Source organism: Acanthochromis polyacanthus, chromosome 22 (genome assembly GCF_021347895.1).
Source record: "Acanthochromis polyacanthus isolate Apoly-LR-REF ecotype Palm Island chromosome 22, KAUST_Apoly_ChrSc, whole genome shotgun sequence".
Classification (NCBI taxonomy): Eukaryota; Metazoa; Chordata; class Actinopteri; family Pomacentridae; genus Acanthochromis; species Acanthochromis polyacanthus.
The window spans coordinates 9,610,656-9,631,265 of NC_067134.1; the positions used below are offsets into that span (position 1 = coordinate 9,610,656).

At 40.9% G+C, this 20,610-nt stretch overlaps 1 protein-coding gene across 1 annotated transcript; it reads left to right on the forward strand.

The window, feature by feature from the left end:
- Positions 1-771: 771 nt before the first annotated feature.
- On the forward strand, positions 772-20,375 carry LOC127531857 (NACHT, LRR and PYD domains-containing protein 14-like). Its single transcript, XM_051942071.1, has 4 exons — positions 772-1,513; positions 3,869-4,042; positions 5,617-5,790; positions 18,470-20,375. Exons 1-4 carry the CDS (start codon positions 1,284-1,286, stop codon positions 18,486-18,488), a joined length of 597 nt encoding a protein of 198 aa, XP_051798031.1. The 5' UTR covers positions 772-1,283; the 3' UTR covers positions 18,489-20,375.
- The last annotated feature ends 235 nt before the right edge of the window (positions 20,376-20,610 follow it).

Genomic DNA, 20,610 nt, shown 5'->3' on the forward strand with positions numbered 1-20,610 from the left:
CTGATCCTGAGCTACAACAACCTGCAGGATTCAGGAGTGAAACATCTGTGTGGTTTTCTGGAGAGTCCAGACTGCATCCTGAGACTCTGGGGTCAGACATCATGTTTTATTTATTTGCTGAGATGAATGTGATGTAAAGTCGTGGTGACTCTAAACTGCAGCCATCAGGCTGATATTCTCTATCTTCTACTCTTCATTCAAACTGACAGCAGCAACTAACAGTTGTTTTTATTATTGATGGAGCTGTCAGTTATTTCAGTAGTTTAGTTAATCAAATGTTGAAAACTGAAAAATGTTGATCCCAGTTTGTCAGAGTTGAAGGTGACGTCTTCAAATGTCTGGTTTTGTTCCAGCAACATTTTGAAACCACAAATATTCAGTTTAATGTGGTAGAAAACATAAAGTGTTGACAGTGAAGAAAGTAGAACCAGTTTGATGTTTTACTGGATAAATGACTGAAATCATGAAGGAAATGTTTCTGATGTTTTGTTCATGGACTCATCCAACAGTGGACTGATAGTTTCAGCTGTAATTGAAGCTGTTTTTCATCCTGAGAGACAGAAACTAATATTCAACACCTGCTGGTTGAACTCTTGGATGAAGTCATGTGATGTTTCAGAAAGTGAAATGTTCAAATCCAAGTTACCTCAATTGACAGCAAAAGTTGATACAGTTGATGAACAGTTGAAGTCATTTATCAGGAACAATGGGAACATTTTCTGCTTCAGTTTCTGCTGATTTTCTTCTTTTCTCTGGTTTGAGTCATTTGAAAGTGAAGATGTTTGTGTTTGAGAAAACAGTTTGAAGACGTCACCTGGTCCTCTGAAAACTGTGATGGACACTTTCCACTATCAATGACAGATGGATCAATAATGAAATCATGTGAATGTAGAGTCCTGATGGAAACGTCTCCATGGTTCCAGAACATGAAGATATTTTAGAGTCTGGAGCCTCATTTTGTCCACGTTTCCTTCTTGTGTGTTTGTGTGACTCTGAGCAGAAAGTGAAATAAATGTCAGAGTGTGTTTCCTTGTGTTTGTTGCTCAGCATGAGTTTGTGTGGATGGAGCCACTGGTGGAGCTGCAGAGTTTCAGAGCTGAAGTCACTCCGTCTTTATTGAAGCAGCAGCATGTTGTCATTAATATTAATGAGAGCTCTTCTTCACTGCTTCTGTTGGACTGTTTGAAGCTGCATCCTGTTGGCTTCAGCTGTTTGGAGTTTCCATTTTCTAAACTTGGACATTCTGAAGCTTCTTCATCTCTGAACTCATGATGAAACTCTGAATGATTTCAAGCAGGACCTTTGTCTCCTCAACTCACATCTTTTATTCTTTATTCAGATTGGTGTACTGCAGGTTGTCAGAGATCAGCTGTGATTCTCTGGTCTCAGCTCTGAAGTCCAACCCCTCCCATCTGGAACATCTGGACCTGAGTCAGAACAACCTGCAGGATTCAGGAGTGAAACATCTGTGTGGTTTTCTGGAGAGTCCAGACTGCATCCTGAAGACTCTGAGGTCAGACATCATGTTTTATTTATTTGATTTGCTGAGATGAATGTGATGTACTCTTTATTATGTCTGTGGTTGTCATGGTTACAGTGGCGCAGTGATACAGAAATCTTTAACAAATCCGTGGATTCAGGCTATAAGCCGCATCACTGCTAAAATCTAATCACTTGGTCCTTGTGTCATTTATAACCTTCCCTGAAAATTTCATACAAATCTGTTCTTCCATTTTTATGAGTAATGTTGCTCACAGACAAATAGATGGAAGGACAAACGTACGCTGATCGTCACATAACTCTGCTGCATTCCTTGGTGGAGTAAAAATAAATGGCGCTTTGTGTGTTTGGAAGAGTTAAACAGAGACAGAAAGCCCTTTGGTTGCTTTTGTGAAAAACTGAAGGAGTCTGGTGCTTGCTTCTGTACCGTGTGTTAACAAAAACCTCATGCTGCAACTAGTGGCAAAAAGTGCTGCCACGCCACGAGTCTGACCCACAGAGCTGCTGTCTGCTCTGATACTGACAACTGGTTTACCGGGAGCAACAGTCACCACTGAGGTATCGGCATCAGACTGACCGGGTTTGACATTTAAAAACACGCGTGTGCTCGTTGATTGCAGAACACGACTTGTCCTTCACCAGATCTCAGCCACTTGTTAATCTGTGTAAAAAGTTGTCTGAAGATAAAAATGCTTTGTCTAAACTGTCCGTGTCAAATCAGCATGTTGGTTCCATAAATACACATGGCATAGCAGCAACATTTAAGAAAAGTATTTCTGAAAAGCTGAAAAAATGTGTGTTTTCATTGAATATTGATGAAGCCACTAGACAGAACATGGACACAATTCTTCATGTGCTTGTTTGTTTATTTGATGATGATGAACCAGAGGAACTCAACATCTAGCAACCAGAAAAGTGAACACTGCCTCAATGCTGACGGAAGAAGTGAAAGATGTCAGAAAGAAAGAAGAAATAGATAAAAATAGATAGCTTACCAGTTCTTGTAGCACAGTAAATGTTTTTTGAATTGAACTGTAGTTGTCTGTAGTAAAGTGTATTTGTTTATTTTCTAGTTTCTTATTTGTGTCTGATTATTTCAGTTACCAATTCTTAGAGTATTTGAATGTTTTTGTTGTTATTTTTTGAACTGAAATATAGTTTGCTCTTACAAACTATATTTTCATTGATTTTTATTTTTTGTACTGTAGCTGTTTACATATTTCAGAATAAATAGTGCACATATTGTTAAAAGGTGAATCATTGTCCTTTTTCCATGTCTTTTACTGATTAGTTGCTAAATAATATATTCACACCATGTTGTAGTCAGATGGAGTACCTACCACCACCTACTGATCTTTGTAGTGTTGCTATAATCTGCATTCTGAGGTTCTGAATGCAGATATTTCCATTTCTTATTAATTAGATAGATTGTACCCCGACCCCCACCCAAAAGCAACAAAGTTCAGATTTTGGACTATTTTTCACTTGAAGCTCTGCAAGTGTGTCTGCAGTAACAAGCTTGCTGTGCCTGACTAACAACATGTCTGTGGTTTGGAAGTATTTCCAAGTCCACATATATCGGTATCGCTTGATATCAGAATTGGAAATTGAGAGTTGGACAATATTGGCATATCAGTTTTCAGCAACAAAGTCAATATCGGACATCTCTAGTTCAAATCCAAGTTACCTCAATTGACAGCAAAAGTTGTGACAGTTGATGAACAGTTGAAGTCATTTATCAGGAACAATGGGAACATTTTCTGCTGATTTTCTTCTTTTCTCTGGTTTGAGTCATTTGAAAGTGAAGATGTTTGTGTTTGAGAAAACAGTTTGAAGACGTCACCTGGTCCTCTGAAAACTGTGATGGACACTTTCCACCATCAATGACAGATGGATCAATAATGAAATCATGTGAATGTAGAGTCCTGATGGAAACGTCTCCATGGTTCCAGAACATGAAGATATTTTAGAGTCTGGAGCCTCATTTTGTCCACGTTTCCTTCTTGTGTGTTTGTGTGACTCTGAGCAGAAAGTGAAATAAATGTGCGAGTGTTTTTCCTTGTGTTTGTTGCTCAGCATGAGTTTGTGTGGATGGAGCCACTGGTGGAGCTGCAGAGTTTCAGAGCTGAAGTCACTCCGTCTTTATTGAAGCAGCAGCATGTTGTCATTAATATTAATGAGAGCTCTTCTTCACTGCTTCTGTTGGACTGTTTGAAGCTGCATCCTGTTGGCTTCAGCTGTTTGGAGTTTCCATTTTCTGAACTTGGACATTCTGAAGCTTCTTCATCTCTGAACTCATGATGAAACTCTGAATGATTTCAAGCAGGAACTTTGTCTCCTCAACTCACATCTTTTATTCTTTATTCAGATTGATGAACTGCAGTTTGTCAGAGATCAGCTGTGACTCTCTGGTCTCAGCTCTGAAGTCCAACCCCTCCCATCTGGAACATCTGGACCTGAGCAGGAACAAGCTGCAGGATTCAGGAGTGAAACATCTGTGTGGTTTTCTGGAGAGTCCAGACTGCATCCTGAAGGATCTGAGGTCAGTTCACTGTCTGTCTGTTCCTGTTGTAGATCTGATGTGTTTAATGACAACTGAAGCTCATTTATGTTAACTTCCATCCATGAAGCTGTAAATCTGCTGTGGTTCATATTTTCTGTTTTCTTTAGTGTGTTGGCACAAGAGACGAGTGTTTGTAGCAGAAAGTGTAGAAAATGTTCAGTGTTAGTTGTTAAAGTAAATGAATGTTTGTAATTTGTGCTGAAGAGCAGGCCCGGACTGGCAATCGGGAGAGGCGGGACTTTTCCCGGTGGCCTGCCTCCTTATTGGCCTGCCTGGACAGGCCAGCCACAGACTGGCAGGCCAATGAAAAAAGTTGATCGGCTTTTTGGCAGACAGGCCAGAGACAGCAACCAGAAGCCTTACAGAGTACATGCCCACCCTCCTGTCACTCACACAAAGCATGTGCTCTGAGCGCTAAATCAGAAGGATAGGGATTGGTCAAAGTGACATTTTTTTAGAAGAACCGTGCCATGATTGGTTAGTTGCTTTATCGCCCGCCCCTTCATAGCGAGAACGGGGAAGCATGCACTGCAGAGCGGTGATATGAGAGTGAGGCCAGAGAGTGGAAGGAGCGAAGGTTATGGAGCACCCTCTTCAAGTAAGTTTACAAACGGTCGGATCTTCTCACAAATGCGTCATCAGACTTCAAAGGCCAAAATATAATAAAAAATGTCTGGCCCAAATAAGCTCCACAGGTGTCAGGTGGGTTGCAGGAAGCCTGAAAACGTTTGAGACCCCCTCTTCAGGTAGGATAGTCAGTGACTTACAATTTTCAGTTATAAAATGAACATTGGTGTTTGCATATACTATTAGCTATGACCAGCTGACATCTAAATGATTTGCTGACAAAATAATATATATTTTTTTTAATTCCACATGTTATATAAATAATAGGAAAAGGAAAACATTGGAAAAATTGGTGAGGGTAGTGAAGAGATTACAGAAGAGAAAAGTTCTGGACTGTATGGAGCTGTCATTATGGTTGTGTTTAATAGACTTACTGTCTGTTTAGTAGTGTTGTAATTGCTATAACATAACTGTAAAAGGCATATTTTTGGAAGGAAAAAAAAACAAAATTTTGGTGCATTATCCCACGTGACAACCCTTGCAGTGGCGGAAGTGGCCTGACTGATTGGAAATCTCCCGGCCTGAATTTCTTTCCCAGTCCGGCCCTGCTGAAGAGTCACATCTGGATCCAGAAGATCTTCTGAACTCAGATCAGTTTGAAGTGACAAAGTTTAGTGAGTGAAGTAGAAATATTTCTTTGGTTTGTGTTGAGTTTTATTTGACTGATCCTGATCCTGTTGATGATGCAGCATGTTACTGATGTGTGGACATGAATAGGTGGATGAATGTTGTGCTGACATGTGGATGATGTGTGTAGAAGGCTGACATGATGATGATCCACAATAAGAGAAGGACAAAGTCACTCTGCTGGTTTTAGAGAAAAGCTGATTGATGAGGACAAAGTCATGTTGATCTGCACATTCAGAACCTGAACACATCTGATGGATCATCAATGATTTTATCTACATCTTTCATTCTTTATTCAGCTTGGAGGACTGCAGGTTGTCAGAGATCAGCTGTGATTCTCTGGTCTCAGCTCTGAAGTCCAACCCCTCCCATCTGGAACATCTGGACCTGAGAGGAAACAACCTGCAGGATTCATCAGTGAAACATCTGTTAGATCTTGTGGAGAGTCCAGACTGCATCCTGAAGACTCTGAGGTCAGTAGAAGGTTCCATCAGTCTCTGCTGCTTCCAGCAGTTTTCTACTAAACACAGTCAGTATCAAAGCAAAGATCCAGTGTCTCCTGTAAACCTGCAGCTTCTCAGTGAAGCTGTGAGAGCAGAATGGAGACAGAAACACAGAGACAGCAGTCAGCCAATCAGAGGAGCCACAAGCTTGTTGTCATGGTGTGTTTGAGTGGATGTGAAGCCGACTGTTGTTGTGTTGATGTGTTGAGGAAATAAAACTGATTCCAGCTGATCAGTGAGACTGAAGCCTGCAAACCAGCAGCTCTTATTTCACAGCAGCATCATCACATGTAGGAACCATGAGGTGTTTCTACAGAGCAGAAGCTCTGCTCAGGTCCAGCACTCACATCTAGATCTGTGTCCTTTCTAGTTCCTTAATACCAGTGTTGTTTTTGGCAGCCAATTTAGATTTATTCTTAGTCTTAGTCTTTTCGACAAAATCCTTATTCTATTTAGTCACAATTTAGTCATTTCTATAAGTGATAGTTTGTCCAGTTTTAGTCGACGAAAACTCAAAAGGTATTAGTCTAGTTTTATAGTCTAGACCAGGGGTCGGCAACCTTTAACACTTAAAGAGCCATTTCGACCAGTTTCCCACAGAAAAGAAAACACCGGGAGCCGCAAAATCATTTTGGCATTTAAAATGAAGACAACGCTGCATATATCGCTATTTTACCTCTATACCTTTGTTAATCAGTCATGATTAATTAATTACAAAGCCTCTAATTAGATAGATTCATTTTTTAATTGTGTCCTTCCACTAATATTTATCTTACCTGGTTAATGTCATTTTTGCTCCTGGACCTCATATGTTACATAATGTTAGCGGGAAATCAATATTTTGAGAATGTCTATTTAACTTGTAAAATCTATTTATCTTAAGCTAATAACTTTTCTCCGGCAAGTCGCTGCCCTATTTTCCAAGACGACACTCCTCTGACTCTCTGACCTGCTGCCTGGACATCCAGCGGTGTTCTTGCGAGTAACGTGTATTACCCTATCACGAGTACTTTTGACTCAAAGACCAGACGTGTCTTTCTTGGAGTGGAGCTCTAATATACAGGCTTGCCATTCTTAAGTACAAAACGATGTGAAACTACCAGCGTTGCTTCTCCATCTTCTCTGCATAAACTTTGCGCTCTCATGTCCCAGCCAGGGGAAAACCCCAGCAGCACATCCGGTGGAGTGACACGTCAAAATAAGAGCGGTAATTTCACAATAAAACTCTCTATATTAAAATGCATTGAAACGCGCCTGAAAGGCAGAACACTTTATTTTCCAAAGTTACAGGGAGCCACAACAGAGGGCTGAAAGAGCCGCAGGCGGCTCCGGAGCCGCGGGTTGCCGACCCCTGGTCTAGACGTATTAGCCTTTTAACAAATTACGTATTTTTAACCTCACTGACAAAATGACAGTGGAATCAATGTTAATTACGACAAAAAAGCCAACAAAGATATTCCTTCTTCAGGACGTGCGGGTTTATTTTTTAGAATTTCTGTGCAAAAATGAGACAGAACAAACTCATTTATACCGTACAGCAACGGACAAAAATCCCTGCACACTCTACAGTATGTATAACAGTAACACACATGACAGTCTGAAAAAAGTAATAAATTAGGCACAGTGAGGTAGGCTTTAAGTTATACCATCAAATATGAAACAAACCTGCCACTTGAAATTTTGGAACGTAAAGTAAAATGGTTAACCCCTGAATGCTAAAAAAAAAACTGTAAACACTGTTTTGGGTCTTTAAAGCAGGAACAAATAGAAACAACAACATTTAGCAACATCAATAGAGGGGGCCAGGGGCGATTCTAGGATCAGAGGTTTAGGGGTGCTGAGCACCCAGAGGTGCCCAGCCAGGCAAGATACATTTCTTCATTGTTTTGTACATTTTAATGCAGTTTCACTCCCACATTTGTGAAAGAAAAGTATAACACTTTTTGAAAAGGTCTGTGACTAAACCATCCAATCTGATAAAGTTTATTTAAATGCTGAATCACCGCAAAGGAGGAATGCACTGGAATCTTAAAAGAAACATATCGTAGTCCTAATTTCTGGAAAAAGACGACTCATTTAGATACAGCAGCTCCTCAACATAAACAGCATGTATGTTTCTGGAGTAAACCAGCCCCCTATACCAAGCACCGAAAAAACAAAAAACAAAACAAAAATGGACCTAGGACTTATTTTTTGACTTTTATTTGAAATGTGATGCACAGCATCTCTTTCCCTGGTCTGCACGCTCTCATCTCCCAGAGTCTCTCCTTGTTCTCTTCCTTTTATAGTGAAATTAAACAAATGGATAATTAGGAAAATGTAATGAAGAAGTTCTGTTTAGAATGAAGTCCACTGATATCTGTTAAGTGTGTTTCTGGAAAGCATTTACTGTGGGGAGAACACATAACCTCCATGACATATATGAAAAATTATATTGTGAAAGTTTTTCTTTGTCATCTTAACAGTTACTGTTTTGCTTGCCACTATTCTATGTTTGTGTTCTTACCTGGTTCTTCCTGACTTTGCACTCTCTCCTCTCCTTCCCCTTTCATCTCTCCCTCTTTGGACTTACAATCATACACAAATAGATTGTATTCAGCTAGAGGAAAAATTATATAAATATGAAAAAATACCAATAAGAATACAAATAAATAACGTCCTCTCTCTCTTTGTAATGTCAATCTAAAGGCAAATAACCAAACAATGTGTTTTATATCTGATAACAGATATAAACACTGATACATTGATCCAACTTACAACATTACTCATGATATATAAACCATTTGATCTTACACTCTTACCTGAACCTGGCTCTTTTCTTCGAAAAAACAATCTTATGTCCATGATGAGGCTGTCTGTCTGTACACACACACACTCACACTCACACAATAGGAGTTATAATGTTAATGGGCATCCGGTCAGTTAGCTAGTCAGTGGCACCTTGGCTTTAATATTAATTCATGCACTGACACAACAGCTAGCTTCTCTCAGTCCAATTCAAACAGACACTGACCACCTGTAACGTTGCTAGCTAGAAAAAACGTAAGCTAACTCCTACCTAACAACATAAACAGTAACCTTTGATCAAATGCAGCAAAAATGAGGACTGGTAATGATAATGTGTTGGTACTGAGTGGTAGAAGTTCAAACCAGGTACTCACACCACTACGGCACATTACCTTCTGTGGGGCAGCGCTTAGCTCTGCAAGTAGCGGCTCAGAGCCCGAGTTGGGAAAGTTGAGCAGGATCAAACCATTTTGAGGCAAGATGGAGGGAGGGGGCGCTGTATTTTTGTTGTTAAAACATTACTTATCAACCAAGTACTGTACGGTTTTTTACACTTTTCTGGTTTGTTAAAAAAAAAAAAGGACAGGCGATACAAAAAATAAAAATCTTTTAAATTTTAGGGGTGCTGGGATTCAATTTGGGGGTGCTGAAGCACCCCCAAAAATGGGCTAGAAACGCCTATGGAGGGGGGCCTCTACCCCTAGTGCAGTCTCACAGGAGGTGTGATCACAATCACAGTGGCATATCTGCATCTGTGCTAATAGTAGTAGCAGCTCGCTGTTAACAAATCTAGCCTATCGACCTCGATTCAGTTTGAGGAAGGTGCTTCGCTCTAAAATGGCCTTTGCTCTGTTTCGACGACCACGACTGAGGTCACCTGTAACGCTAAAGACCCTCTCAGCAAATGCCTGAGATGCTGGCATTGCAAGAAGATCTAAGGCGATAGGTTTCAGGCTCGGATAAACAGAATCTCCCTGTGCAGCCCAAAATTCAAGAGCAGTCTCTTCATTTACAGGCTGTGATAACTGTTCCTTGAATTTCTTAATTTCCTCCTTGACACACGGCTTTGATAGGCTAGGCCAGGATGGCCAGCCTGCTTTTGACAAGAATTTGAATCTGGACCGCTTTCTCTGTGGTTCCTCTTTCAATTCTTGGTCGCCCTCCACTGGCTCCTCGTCTTCAGCCTCCTCTTCCCCTATTACTGGTGGCACCAATTGAGCAATGTAATGTTCTACTTTTCCCAGAAGCACCTCAATTTGTGCATCATCATTTTCAAGGAGTGCTTCAGGTGCAACTGTCGGGTCAAGAAAACATGCAGCAGCAGTGAGTGGTGAAAAGTTAGTCAGTGTGATCAAGAAAGCAGCTGAACCGCTTGTCCATGTCTGTCTTCATCTTCCTTGCCAAGGCAGCTAGGTCCTTGAAGCTAGAACCTTGGGCATGGGGGAACTCAGACAGGTGACCCTGCAGGTCCAGAAGGGCAGGCACCACAACCGATAAAGACTGCGTGTCACTCTGGAGCATCTGGGTATGCTCAGCAAAGGGGAGGAGTAAATCTCTTAGAGCAGTCAGCCTCTGGAACTCACTTGGCAGTAGATAGTCCCAGCTCATCCCATCTGCGACCTGAACTACTGAGTCCTTGATCTGGAGAAGGCGTGATATCATCAAATATGTGCTGGACCATCTAGTAAGGCAATCTTTGACCAGAGTTAGTTGACACAGCTGCAGCAGTCGCTCAGTGGCCACCGATGACTTGCGGAACATCTTGACGAGACCTCTAACTTTGCCCAGCAGTCGGCTAACACTTGCATCTTTCTGGATAATGTTCACCACAAGTTGCAGTGTGTGAACAACACAGGAGGTCCTATCTATGCCTCCAAACCTAGGTAGATAAGACAGAAAAAACAGAAAAAGAAAGACTTTATAAACACTATGCAATACAATCAACAATTATCAAAAGTGACTATAATTTAGTATAGCTCAATGTAACTGACATACTGAAAATGTGAATTAAGAGCAAACAAACAATTTACGTTTGGTCCGCTACATCCACATCAGAGTCATCGATGTCACTTGTCTCGATGGATTCATCTTCAGAGCTGGTGGGACCATCCTGTTGATTAGTTTTTGAATGCTGCAACCATATTGCTTCCATTATCAGTTATGACTGTTAGAATTTTGTGTTGTGGTATTCCCCAGTCCTCTGCGCATTGGTAAACACAGGTTTTTATACACTCCGCAGTGTGTGGGTGTGCGATCTGGTCAAGTCTCAGCAATATGTGCTGTGCTTTGTTTTCCACAGTGCAAAAATAGCATGCAGTAATTGCCAGAAATGATGCTGTAAGTCCTTTTTTGGTCTATATGTCCAGCCCAATTGTTACTTTGCATGCTGTGGCAAGCCTGTCTTTGTACTTTTGTTTTTCATCCTCATAAATTTAGTCAACTAAGTTGTTTATTTTTGTTCTTTTGGATATTGTCAGCTTCTTATCAAAGGTCTCCATCATGAGGATGAAATCTTCATCCTCAACTGTGCTAGCAGGTAGACCAGTACGTCCAATCCAAAGAGCGATTGCCTGTTCTTTGGCTCGTTGTGCCAGTGAGTCTGACTTATATTTGGATCCTGCAGCAAAGGCTGCCTGGATAGATGACTGTGCCCTTTTGTCCTTTGGACAACCAGGTCTCTCTTTAGGGGTTATGGTCTCCGGGATCTGGATGAGGAAAAACAAAGGGGGATACTGTTACTCTATCTCTGTATAGAAAGTACATGTCCCGTAAAGGTCTGCAGGTGAATACAAAACAAGCACACATACGTGAATGTATAATATCTTAAATACACACACATGCAAATGTGTATATATATACATGCGCACACACACACACACACAAATATGTATACATATACATATATATATATATATATATATATATATATATATATATATATATATATATATATGTATACATATATATATATATCTTGCCACCTCTCAGTTCTCAATAATAATGTGTGTGAGTATCCTTCTAAGATATCATATGTCAGTATTTCATTGCTTAAAACCTAAGCAATCAAAAAACTAACTGATAATAACTGTTAAAAAGACAAAGTAAACACACAGAGATCACATTTTAAGTTTCAGACAGTCACCCCAACATGAGTCACAATGCCTCTTCTTCTTCTTTTCCTTTCGACTTTTCCCTTCAGGGGTCGCCACAGCGAATCAATTGCCTCCATCTAACCCTGTCTGCTGCATCCTCTTCTCTCACACCAACTACCTTCATGTCCTCTTTAACCACATCCATAAACCTCCTCTTTGGTCTTCCTCTAGGCCTCCTGCCTGGCAGTGGGAAACTCAGCATCCTTCTACCAATATATTCACTCTCTCTCCTCTGGACATGTCTGAACCATCTCAGTCTGGCCTCTCTGACTTTATCTCCAAAGCCTCTAACATGTGCTGTCCCTCTGATGGACTCATTCCTGATCCTATCCATCCTGGTCACTCCCAAAGAGAACCTCAGCATCTTCAGTTCTGCTACCTCCAGCTCTGCCTCTTGTCTTTTCCTCAGGGACACTGTCTCCAGACCAAACAACATGGCTGGTCTCACCACAGTTTTGTAAACCTTTCCTTTCATTTTAGCTGAAACTCTTCTATCACACCTGACACTTTTCTCCAGCCGTTCCAGCCTGCCTGTACACGCTTCTTCACCTCTTTTCCACACTCTCCATTGCTCTGGACTGTTGACCCTAAGTACTTAAAATCCTCCACCTTCTTGATCTCTTCTCCCTGTAACCTCACTCTTCCACTTGGGTCCCTCTCATTCACACACAGCACAGATACTCCGTCTTACTGCGGCTAACCTTCATTCCTCTCCTTTCCAGGGCAAACCTCCATGCCTCTAGCTTCTCCTCCACCTGTTCCCTGCTCTCACCACAATGCCAACGCATCAAATTTGTTGCCCGGCCAAAAATCCCTGCACATTCGACACCTAACAGTAACACACGTCATAATGAATTGACGTTAGCGAAAAAGAGCTAACATTAGCCTCGTGTTAGCAGCCCATGAGCGTCAGGAGTTATGTGCAAAACTTTTAGCATACTATGATATTTATCACAAGCCAACTCTCGACTAACACCGTATGTTCACAGGACTTGTTGTAACTTACCTTCGAAAAAATGTCAGCATGGTGTGCTTTCAGGTGCCGCTTAAGATTCGTCGTATTCTTGCCACCAAGTTTGTAGCCACATTTACCAGCTTCTTCAACTCCAACAACACATTCCGTTTTTCTTTCTGCTGCATGGTATTCAAAATATTTCCACAGGTCGTCCCGTTTTTTCCTCCCACCGACCCCTGACGCTGCCATGGTCCATCAAAAATCTGTGTGTGAGCTGCACTGTGCGTGCGTGGCCAGTCATTGTACAAGTACAGCACGCAGGCGATAGACACATTACAGCACAACAGGCAGAAACATCATGCATTTTTGTACATCTTAGCGATCATCCATTAACGTTTTCGTCCAGTCTCGTCTCTTGAACGAAAACTAGCACACATCTCGTCATGTTTTCGTCATTAGAGAGCCGCGTTTATTTCGTCATCGTTTCGTTTTCATCATGAAAAAAACGGGCGTCAACGAAATAATTTTGTCATCGTCATCGTAAACGAAAACAACACTACTTAATACCAAGTATGCAAGTCTGTACTCGTGTGTTCTTGATGAGAACTTAAGATGGCGACCCCTGAAGGGAAAAGCCGAAAGGAAAAGAAGAAGAAGAAGGAATCAGATATAAAAACACAGCCCTATATGTTCATGTTTTAATACAACAGTTTATACAACAGTTAATGTCTGCATGCATTCAGGTTTGTCAGATTGTTATAAATCTTCAATTCATCTTTAGAGGCGTTGATTTATTGACAACTGAACTGAACCGTCTTATGCTCAGTTCTATCAATGGATCATAAAAACTTTTCTGAAACTGATCACTGAAAAATATGAAACCTTCACCAGGACTCCTCATGATGTAGAACTGTTTTCTAGGAGCACATGTTTTATCTGAATACACCTCATGAACAGGGATGGATGGTTTACAGTTTATTATTAACACTAAAATACATGAATCTACATCCAGAGCTGATGTTTGTCCTCCAACATCCAGAAGTTTATAGTCTGACAGATACACAAACATCACTACACTTTAATGTGATCACCAGGACTTCTGGATGCTGAACATCATCACTGATTAATGAGAGAAGATTTCATGTCAGCTGCTTTATTCCAGCCCGATCTCACGAGGATTCGTGAAACTGTTACGTAAATTTTTGTTTCGGTTTCGTGCGCACCAACACGATTTCGTCATGTTTTTCGTGCCGCTCACCACGAAATGCGCACCAATGTATTTTAAACGGCGGACTTTTCGTGCCACCCAGAACGTATTTCAAACGAATGTGTGTATTATATTTTTAATGTAAAACCATGGCGAATCCAACGCTATATTTTGCATGACATCGTCCCTAAACATAACCCTAACCATAATCCTAACCATAACCTAACCATAACCTAACCATAAGCTGGTGGTACACTTACCAATTTGCATAGGAATTTCAAGAATGTCCGGCGGCCGGCGGCCGCAAACGCGATCACACAAGCAGTATACGCCGATGGACAGCTTAGATCGTCATGAATCCGCTGGTATAAACCACTTTCAGCTGTGATTACCACAGCGGGTTTCGTTGTGAGCAACACGAAAAACATTTCGTGGTGAGCGGCACGAAAAACATGACGAAATCGTGTTGGTGCGCACGAAAAAGAAACAAAAATTTACGTAACAGTTTCACGAATCCCCGTGAGACCGTGTTGTTTATTCAGAACCTGAACACAGGTGAGCTCCTACAGGTGAGCTCCTACAGGTGAGCTCTTCTTCTGCCAGTCAGGTCATAAAACAGAAACATTTTCAAACATCAGCAGCATCTGATCAAACAGGTCTGATTAAAGGAAGATTAAATTCTGGCTTTAATGATTCAGTTCATTTTTTGAACACAGTTAAAATATTTAAGTGCAAAATGCTGAAATACATTGAATCATTTTCTGTCCTTCAGTTCCATGAACAGCATCCTGCTGGTCCAGATGCTGAAGATGGAGCTGCTGATGTTCTGTCTGTGGAGTCTCCCAGCAGTCAGTGAGGATCTGGGTTTATTCACATGTTCCTCCAATAAACTAGAGCTGAAATATTATTTTAATGCACAGTAACAGTGATAAGAGTAGAACAAAGTTGTACTACAGGTAATGAAGACAGACAATAATTCAAAAGTACAAAGTCAGTGATGGTGTCCAACATTAAATAACAATAGAAAGTTATGAACTTTAACTTTGACCTCATTCAAACCAATTTTCCTGTGAACAATAAAAAAATACACTGAGACCAAAATGTGATTGTTAGAGACCCGTAAAACTACTAATATCCTGTTTAACCGCTATAGAAGCATCAGAGCAGCAGATTGTAAAGTCTGGTCCAGATAAGGAGCTCTACAGTGAGGCTGACCGTCCATCACAGCTTTCTAACCTGGACGCTCACATCTCTGAAATCATTGGAGCTAATTTTTAATCAAGGCTTAATTTTGATAAAATGACCACATATTTGACGTTTATAAAACTACTTTCTCACCTGAAATAATCTTAAAGGTACATTTTGTGTCACAATAACTTTTGTATTTCCAACAATACTTGTGTTTCCTCTGAAAGTTTTCTCCTCGGTCTTTGTTGCTGGTCTAAATGCATTATGGGTTATTTGGCTGCTGAAGTCTACACTAGTCTGGTCTGATGATCCTCCATAATGTGGGCGGAGCCAGAACACATCCGGGTATTTCATCTGTTCTTGGTCAAATGCGTACTTTGAATTAGGAACTGTTGTAGTATACCCTCCAAAAGATGGTAAGAGACTCGACTGATGGTTTCAAGTTTATTGCCTTTCCACAAGTAATTCCAAAAACCAACGTGAGAACTGACAAAATAAAGAAAAACAAAGCAATCACACTTCAGTCTCACAACTCATGCGTAATGAATCACAGTGCGCTCTCAAACTTAGCAACACTATAAGTTCGCTAACACGTGAGCAAACAGCTAGCACAGTTTTCCGACATATTTATCATCTATAACGTTACAATCATAAACACATACACACACTAACCTTGTGCCTCTTCGGGGGGTTGCAAAACACATACACTCAATGTCTGATGCCTTATACCGTAGTTTACCTTAAACTTTTATGTTTTTATGTTAGCTCATTCATCCGTAGTGAAGTGACTCATTCCCGGCAAAACAATACAGACAGGATGCAAATGGTAGTTTTCAAAATAAAATCATGGCAATATAAAACTGAACCATTAACTCCAAAACCACTAGAAATGTACACATAAAGCAGGTAAAATTACATTTGTTAACAAAACCCATATAATAAAACTCAGCATAGAAGAAGATTATGTCACAAAAATGCATTTTCAAATGAAACTTTAATTTTCTAAAGATAACTCACAAACAACAAGCTGCCATCTGGTGGACAAAATGAGACACAGCAAGCACAAAACAAAGTGGGTTTGCTACAACTGGAATAGAAATTTAAGCCAACACCTTTAGTTTGCTGCTTTACTGCTACTGATGGCTGAGTTGGATTTTTGTCTTGACACATGCAGATAAAGATGAGTAGAAGTGGATCTATGGAGGTATTTCAGGTGCAAAATGTTTGAGCACCTGGAACATTGAATTTGTAGTTGTGTACATTGAATTTGTATGTGTATCAGCAAATCTGAATTCCCACACTCTGAGTTGTGTACTTGTAAAATAATTTCTTGTATGTGTCAATTTTTTTTCTTCCCACAAATACAACACAAAAATACACATTCACAAAATCTTAATTACAGGTGCACAAATCATATTTACAGGTGCACAAATCCTTCTCTACAAGTCACATATTTCAACACTGACACGCTCACATTTTGCACCTATTGTTGCAGCACACTAAGTGCAAACATACTTGTGCACCTGTATTGTACGAAGTGAAGTTGAAGTGAGAATTTGAATATGTGCAAATCTGAATGTGAACTTGTGCAATAAGTATGTGAAATAATTTACCACGAAAATAGCTGTGTCCTCTAACACACAAACACAAACTGCTACTTACAACCACTCGAATCCTCCCCACGAGTCACACATTCTCTGTTTTCTACAGGTGCAAATCAGAAATCTACAGGTGCAAATCAGAAATCGTACTTCCGGTCCCGCTGAGATATTTGGTGCAAAACTACAAAACGATCCGATCTGTGTATAAATTCTACGCTCTGAGATTGACAGACTTTTCAGCCAGTCAGGGAGACGCTTTGCCCGCCCAGCCAATCAGAGGTTTTTATTCCATCCGAGGTCGCTTTACCGACTTCCGGGTGTGGAATTTCACGATGGAGAGAGTGTAGGCCAGTGGTTGGCAACTGGCGGCCCGCGGGACAAAACTTGCCCGTCAGGAATAATATCTGGCCCGCCAGATGATTTTGAAAATTTGATTTGGCACAGAGCCAAGCCAGTCCGTCACCGCAACACGAAACTCGCGTGGACGGCTGCTGCCGGGCATTTCCGTGTTTGCACTCCTGGTCGGACACGGTTGTAGCCAGATTTCACTGAGCAACAGTGTGTGCAAAACGTGTGTGTCTCGGGAGTCATTTTTAAGACATCTGTGATCAGAATTGAGACGTATGTCCCAAGCAGCGGTGATCAGCTGTAAAAGCTCCGCTGGCTCTCTATGGGGTGAGGTACCGCTGCAGACCAGCCGTCCAAAACGAGAACTGCCTACACTCTCTCCATCGTGAAATTCCACACCCGGAAGTCGGTAAAGCGACCTCGGATGGAATAAAAACCTCTGATTGGCTGGGCGGGCAAAGCGTCTCCCCGACTGGCTGAAAAGCCTGTCAATCTCAGAGCGTAGAATTTATACACAGATCGGATCGTTTTGTAGTTTTGCACCAAATATCTCAGCGGGACCGGAAGTATGATTTCTGATTTGCACCTGTAGATTTCTGATTTGCACCTGTAGAAAACAGAGAATGTGTGACTCGTGGGGAGGATTCGAGTGGTTGTAAGTAGCAGTTTGTGTTTGTGTGTTAGAGGACACAGCTATTTTCATGGTAAATTATTTCACATACTTATTGCACAAGTTCACATTCAGATTTGCACATATTCAAATTCTCACTTCAACTTCACTTCGTACAATACAGGTGCACAAGTATGTTTTGCACTTAGTGTGCTGCAACAATAGGTGCAAAATGTGAGCGTGTCAGTGTTGAAATATGTGACTTGTAGAAAAGGATTTGTGCACCTGTAAATATGATTTGTGCACCTGTAATTAAGATTTTGTGAATGTGTATTTTTGTGCTGTATTTGTGGGAAGAAAAAAATCGACAAACACAAGAAATTATTTTACAAGTACACAACTCATAGAGTGTGGGAATTCAGATTTGCTGATACACATACAAATTCAATGTACACAACTACAAATTAAATGTTACAGGTGCTCAAACATTTTGCACCTGAAATACCTCCATATGGATCCAGTTCATCCCAATGACCATTTATTGCTTGAATGAATGTACAGATAAGATGAAAATAAAATAACAAAGCTTTAAACTTCAGAGTCTTTTTAGAAGGCCTCGTTCCTTCTTGCAGCCACACGGTCAAAAAACCTTTTCCTTCCTCAGCCTCATCCAGATGTTGTGACAGCTGGTCTTGGGTTCCACCTACAGATTCCTCAAGGACACACCTTCAATCTCTTTATCCTGATGAGCTGCTGATCAAACTCATTGATCTCCTCTCTTCTTTCTTCTTCTCTCTGCAGCTGGAAGGGGTTGTTCTGATCAGGACGGTGTTTGTGGTGAGAGGATGAAGTGTGTCCTGATGATCCAGAGGTTGAAGCAGCAGCAGCTGGTGTGTAGAGACTCTGACTGGACCATGTTACTGGGAGGTGGACTGGGAACCAGTGTAAAGTGTGTTGTTATCACTGTGTAGTTTAGTGTTGCAGCTCCACACTGTGAATGATGGAGAACTGCAGTTAATGTTGACATGAAACGTTGGAGGTTGATGTCAGGTTGCAGAGTGTGCAGTAAGTTTCAGGATGTTTGTGTCGGTGCAGGATTATATTTCAGTTGACTTTCTATTTCCAGCTGCAGTCAAAGTTGTTGAGCTTCTCTACCTGCAACACATTGAGCTGATGAGAACAAAGTGTCCTGGAAACATGTCAGCTGAAGCCTTGGAGCCCAGAGAGACTTTAATGAAGCACATTTTACTGGGTTTTGATCACATCATGTTGAGGAGACAAACAGCTCTGAAGATGAATCCAGTTTAGTCCTCAAAGGTCCAGAAGCAGCTTGTTGAGCTCAGAGTTCATATTTAATGTCAACATCCTTTGACCTTTCTGAGCTCCACTAAATGTTTCTTCTAGTTTCTCTCTTCTTCACCTTCACTCGGTTCCTCGTGTTCAGAAGCTTCCAGATCACTGATATTCTTTGTTTTCTGAGCTGCTGCTTTCTTTAAATCCCTCCAAAGATTTTAACTGGGATTAAATCCAGGACTGAGACGAACCTCCAGGACTTTCCAGGAAGGATTCCTGAAGCAGGCTTTGGTGGACGTTTGCTTTGGATGCTGGTCCTGCTGAAAGTCCAGTGAGCTTCAGTTTCCTCACATTGTTCTTGTAACTGTCCTGGTGTTTGAGAGAATCCATGCTGCTGCTCACACGCTCCAGTTTAGCAGCTTCAGAGCCACCAACAGGACTGTTGATGCTGTTCTTCTGGTCCTTCTGCCTCCAGACGTTCTGCCCAAACAGTCCACTTTAGTCTCATCAGTCCATCAGACTCCCAGAACTCTGCTTTGTTCCAACATGAAGATCTTGTTGTTCAGTGTTGTCAGACTTTAGTTTCTGCCTTCATCAGGTCCTGCAGCTCTTCACCAATAAAACAGGTTTTCTACCAGCTGCTGCTGTCAAACATCTGCTTCCTCTTGGACAGATTTTGTCCAGTTTGATTCATTGACTCAGTTCATCCACATGAGATTTCTCCTGGTCCTTTCTTCAAATGAGCCAGAAAATCTTCAAGTCTTCATCAACACTCAGTCTCCTGGTGAACTCCAAGTATTTTCTATCCTCAGACTTAATAAAGAACAAAACACCAAAGTCAGACTCCAAGTCAGTCAGAGTCAGATGAAGTCTGAGATTTCCTGTCATTTCAGCTCCATGCAGCAAACAGAGGCTGGTTCATGAACACTGTCAATAGTCATGGATATGGGATCCCCTAGTCAGCAATAAGGATGGGGTTATGAAGGAACGGCAGCAAAATGAGGGAGCATTGTATGATATTATAACCTGTGATTTATAATGCTATATGCTATAAGCTAATGAATGTGATGGAGAGCTGGTCCAGTGATTCCTTGACGGCTGAATAAGTTAATTTGGGGGTCACTGGCCCTGAGGATCGCTAACACAGACTCTGATTCTGAGCTGAAAATCCACATTTTTACCCTCTGACTGATATCTGCCCACTTGGAGCCTCAGTTCCAGGTTTTCAGTCCTTCATCTGTTTCTGGGGATGTTCCAGCGTTATCTTTTCGTTTATCATGACCTCATCTTTGGTAATGATCCAATCTAACATTTTTACAATCGTAATCATGAAACATAATCCTGAGTCATCTTGTAAATAAAAATAAAGGCCTTTATGCTTTTAAATAAAGTTTATCTGTAAACTTGTCAAAGTGGATTCTTGTCATTACTTTATTTTAACTTGTTTTTCCACTAAAATATTGATGAGATAAACACCAAATCTTTAACGTCCACAAACTGTTGTTACATGTATTTTTTTCTTATGTTTTCATGTGTTTCATCATGCATCGTTTTTGTTTAATTTATTCAGTGTATTCATTGATTCTTTTCTTTCAGTCATTTCAACCAACTTGTTCAGTTTTATCTCATGCTGAAAGATTCCACCTCCA